The sequence below is a fragment of the Lathyrus oleraceus genome, chromosome 3 (assembly GCF_024323335.1).
Source record: "Lathyrus oleraceus cultivar Zhongwan6 chromosome 3, CAAS_Psat_ZW6_1.0, whole genome shotgun sequence".
Lineage (NCBI taxonomy): Eukaryota > Viridiplantae > Streptophyta > Magnoliopsida > Fabales > Fabaceae > Lathyrus > Lathyrus oleraceus.
Window position 1 is genome coordinate 197,330,353 of NC_066581.1, and position 4,733 is coordinate 197,335,085.

Genomic DNA, 4,733 nt, shown 5'->3' on the forward strand with positions numbered 1-4,733 from the left:
CCTTGAGAGTATCTAAACAATGGTCAGCTTGTTCTAATCCCACTTTGATCTTTTTCCTCTTATCCTCTTCTTTGTTGAACTTTTCCACATGTGCTTGAAGCTGTGCATCCTTTCTCTCAAGCTCCCACTTCATGGTGTTTTTCTCATTGATGGTTTGTTGGAGTTTTATCTGCAACTCTTCATTCTCTTTTTCTAGCTTTTCCATAGTGGTCTTGAGTTCCTCCACTTATTCAATAGGGACATGGGTGAGCTTAGGTTCAGGAAGAGGTACAGGTGCCGGAATGACGAATGGCATTTTGATCATCTCCACCCTTTCCTTTACCCACTGAAAATATGGTTCTTTTGTAATTCCATTTGCTCTCCCCAAATCATCTTTCCCTTTTCGATTGACATTCTTCCAAGCCTCTTTGATTCGTTGGAACAAGCTAGGATTCTCAACCCCGAAGTCAAGTAACAAGAAAGCTTCCAAAGACCTCGCCTCTAGAGGGCCTTCCATTGGGTAGCCAAGTTGTCTGAGTGATAGAACCGGGTTAGCATTCACACATCCTTGAGTTCCAATAAGCCGTAGATTTGGGAAATCCCCATAACTGAATATGATGTCCATGTTGATGTATTCTTTGGAATACCAAGAAAGATCTTCGGATCGGAGTGATCCCAATCTCTGAGGCCAACTAACATCTGTCTGTTCAACCCAAGCACCTGTCTTCGGAAGATGTTCTAGAAACCACTGATATAATAAAGGAGCACAACAAGCAATCAATCCCTTCTTCTTAGTGTACCTATGACTCATGTAATAGTAAACATTAACTAATAAAGTGGGTACTGGGCTCCTAGTAAGGAAAACACAAATGGCAGCCATGTCTATGAAACCATCCATATTCGGGAACAGGACGACGCCATAGATGGCCAATGCAATAGCAGAGTAACAAGCATCCCAACTTTCTGCTTTTAGTAGGGTATGAGCTCTTTCCAAGAGAAAACTTAGCGAAAATCCTTTGGTATTCCCTTTGGTCTCTAGGTTAGCCTCTGCTTCCTTTTCCTCCATGTGAAGCGTGCTAGCAATGATCTCAAGGGGAAAAGATTCATCTATCCCTTCAAATAGTGGCTTGTTCTTCATAGGAATCCTAACAAGACGCTCGAATTCTTCCAACGTTGGTTCTAGATGGAAGTCTTGGAATGTGAAGCATCTTAAAGGTAGGTCATAGAATTGGGCCAAAGTGATTAAAGCTGTATAGTCTACTCGTTGGTTGAGGATGCTGAGCAGATTTCCATAATTCCTCCCAAAGTTAATTCTGTATACCGGGTGCATCTGAGAGACCAAGTCACATAAGCTCCTTAGATCGGGATCTTTGAACTTGAAAGAGTAAATGTTTCTTTTGCTTGATACCATGTTTCTTGAATCCCTGCAACTTATGATACTCAGATTCCTTGGAAATAAAATAATATGAATGTTATGCTATGAATGATATTATGCGTGCCACAGGTAGGTCAATATACAAGTCGTGAGAGCGGGTATCATTGGTTACTAAACAAAACCCTTTTGGGAGGATGCTAAAGTTAAGATGTTCCCAAAGTCATCAATCACTATTTAGGAAGGTTATTGTCGTGACGAAAACTGATATGCAAATAACATCCCCAAACAAAGTCTCGTTTGGGTGAGGCCTCCGTATGGTCCCAAAGAGGAAGACTCCTAGTGGGTCCATACTACATAACTCTCGAGTCCAAGGTTCTAATAAGGTTCTCAGAGTCATAGATCGAGGTTGGGAGTACTACTGTAAGGTAGTAATACGCCCAAGGGATCTCATCTGATTGGGGCTTTCGTATTAACCCAATGAGTCTGGGACTTTTCAGGTAGATACTACATAACCACCGGATACAATGGGTTAAAAGGTCCATAGAGTCACTGATCCAACTTGAGAATACCATCGTCATGATGAAAACTCGTCGGGCAATAATATCTCAAGAGAATCTCCTCTAGGAGGGGTCTTCGTATCTTCCCAACAAGGAAGACTCCTTGTGGGCGCCCACTACGCAACCACCAACTTAATCTTATGGTTTTTCTCAGACTTGGGTGGAGAGCCTATCTCACAAAGTATCACCAACCAGAGAACCCCAATAATACATTGCCAATAAACATCAACCGATAATAATTATGACAGCAAAATAATCACAGAATAAATAACAGACAAGTAAACAAAATTAACACACAATACATCAATTGAACTAAATTAGGCTTCACTCTCTTTTGCTTGGAGCTAGTCCCCAGCAGAGTCGCCATCTGTCGCATCGCGAGGAATCATATTTTTTGAGATGCGACACTGGGAACTTTTTAGAACATGATCTACAGGTTTTATCCTTAGTTCACTCCATTGGGATGGTTCTTACCCAGACTCCATGCTCGTGACTTGCAACAAACCCTTGATTCTTGGTTGATCCAATCAAGTCTTGTCAATATCAATGGAACTTGGGTGTTGATAAGGTGTAAACTATAATCCACCAAAATGGATGATTGATCTTGACAATGACTTGATTCATCCCTTGACCTTTGTTTGCCTTGTGTGTGATCCCTTACTTGTGATTGTTGCATTCATGAATTTCATGCGCATCATAACATCCATCACACAAAATTTCAAGGAACTAAGGTATCATTTGCAAATATTTTTCAGACCATGGATTATGGACGAAGGAACACTAAGAAGTACAGTTTCATATGTCCCGACTTGAAAGAGTTAAGGAAGCTAGCATCTTTTGTATTAGATCCCTTGGACTTCAAACAACGTCATGGGAAGCTTCTGTCTGTCTTGTCTGCTGATGTAGTTGAAGGACTCTTGAGTGTATTGGTGCAGTTCTATGATCCTCTCTACCATTGTTTCACTTTCCTAGATTTTCAGCTTGTGCATACCCTGGAGTAGTATTCTCACCTTTTGGGGATACCTATTTCTAGTAGAGTTCCTTTTAGTGGATTGGAGGAGATTCCCCAATCTAGTATCATTGCTGAAGCTCTTCACTTGAAGAAGTCGGAGATAGAGGCTCATTGGGTGAATAAAGGAGGGTTATTTGGATTGCCATCTGTTTTCCTCATCAAGGAAGCTACTATTTTTGCTCAAGTTGGTAGTGTGGACGCTTTTGAAGCTATCTTTGTGTTGCTCATCTATGGATTAGCTTTGTTCCCTAATCTTGACGGTTTTGTTGATGTTAACGCCATTAGACTTTTCTTGATTGGGAATCTTGTGCCTACTTTGTTGGGTGATATGTATTTCTCTTTGAATCTTAGGAATTCTAAAGGTGGTGGAATGATTGTTTGTTGCATTCTTCTTCTGTACAAGTGGTTTATTTCGCACATGCCTCAGACACCTGCTTTTGTGGAGAACAAACAATGTCTAAGGTGGTCTCAGAGACTTATGTCTCTCACTAATGATGATATAGTTTGGTATGATCCGTCCTTAAGCAGTTTGGAGATTATTGATAGTTATGGTGAATTCTCTAATGTGCCTCTCATTGGTACACAAGGAGGAATTAATTACAACCCTACTTTGGCTCGTCGTCAACTTGGGTTCCCCTTGAGAGACAAACCTAATAACACTTTGTTAGAAGGTATTTTCTATCAAGAGGGTAAAGATCCCCAACATTTGAAGCAAAAGATTGTGCATGCTTGGCATAATGTGCATAGGAAAGGAAGATCCGAGCTTGGTCCGCGCAATTGTGTAGCTTTGGAAGCTTACACTCTTTGGGTGAAGAAGAGAGCTATGGAGTTGAAGATGCCTTATCCTTGTGAAAGACATATGTCTATGGTTGTGGTTGAGCCATTAACTCTCCCCAACCAAGATGTAAAGGAGTTGGAAGACGCGTTCGTCAAGATGAAGAAAGAGAAGGATATGTGGGAAGAGCGTTTCCATGCTTTGAGCAAAAAGCATGAAGAGTTGCAATTGGAGTCTAAGGACAAAGAGGCATTGATTGAGCTATTTGAAGACCGAGTGACGAAGAGACAGAGAGAGCCAGAGGTTTCATCTTCTAGCATGCCTCATCCTTCCGTTGCTTGGAAGAAGATTGTTGACCAGCTTGTCCTCGAGAAGACTCAGATGAAGGCTTCTTTCGAGACCGAGATTCGTCGCATTCACAGGAAGTACGCGCCTTCATCCAGATCTTCTGACATTGTTGTTAGGGATCCTTAGGGTGACTGGTCTCATTTTCTCTTGTATTTTTCATTTGGTTTCTGAAATTGTACTCAGTGTAATCCTTCCAATTTATATAAATAAAAAGAGATTTTTGGTCATATCAAAATTATTGCAATTGCCATTTCAATTTTTATATATTTGCAAATGATATAGTAAGTTCCTTGGAAAATAAAAATAATCAAGCATTGCATTTCATGCATCATTTGCATAAACAGGTTTTTTGCCAGGTGTCTGATTGGTGTTCTTTTGTGCTTTAGCCAAGCTGACTCACCGGTACAACACCAGAGCTAATCGTCCAAAGATCATGGAACACCTTGAGCAAGAGAACCGAGATTTGAAAGAGGAGGTTGTCAGGTTGACTGCCATGATGGAGTCAGTTCTTGCCGCCCAGAGCCAAGCTTCTCCAACTTCTGTAACTCCTCCCGCGAGGACTATCATCTCTGAAGTGGTTACCTCTACTGTGCCTGCTGCCACCGCCCACTTCGCTCCGAATTTTCCTGCTGGATTCCCCTAGGGGAATGCCACCTAATTTTGTGCTAGAGGGTTTCGCTCCCACTT

The 4,733-nt window shown here is 41.4% G+C and overlaps 1 protein-coding gene across 1 annotated transcript; it reads right to left on the reverse strand.

The window, feature by feature from the left end:
* Positions 1 to 226: 226 nt before the first annotated feature.
* LOC127130386 (uncharacterized) lies at positions 227 to 1,390 on the reverse strand. Its single transcript, XM_051059406.1, has one exon. The coding sequence runs from the start codon at positions 1,388 to 1,390 to the stop codon at positions 227 to 229; it is 1,164 nt and encodes a 387-aa protein (XP_050915363.1).
* Between the last annotated feature and the right edge of the window lie 3,343 nt (positions 1,391 to 4,733).

Coding starts and splice junctions, on each gene's coding strand:
- LOC127130386 (XM_051059406.1), bottom strand. CDS start 1,390: ATGGTATCAAGCAAAAGAAACATTTACTCTTTCAAGTTCAAAGATCCC.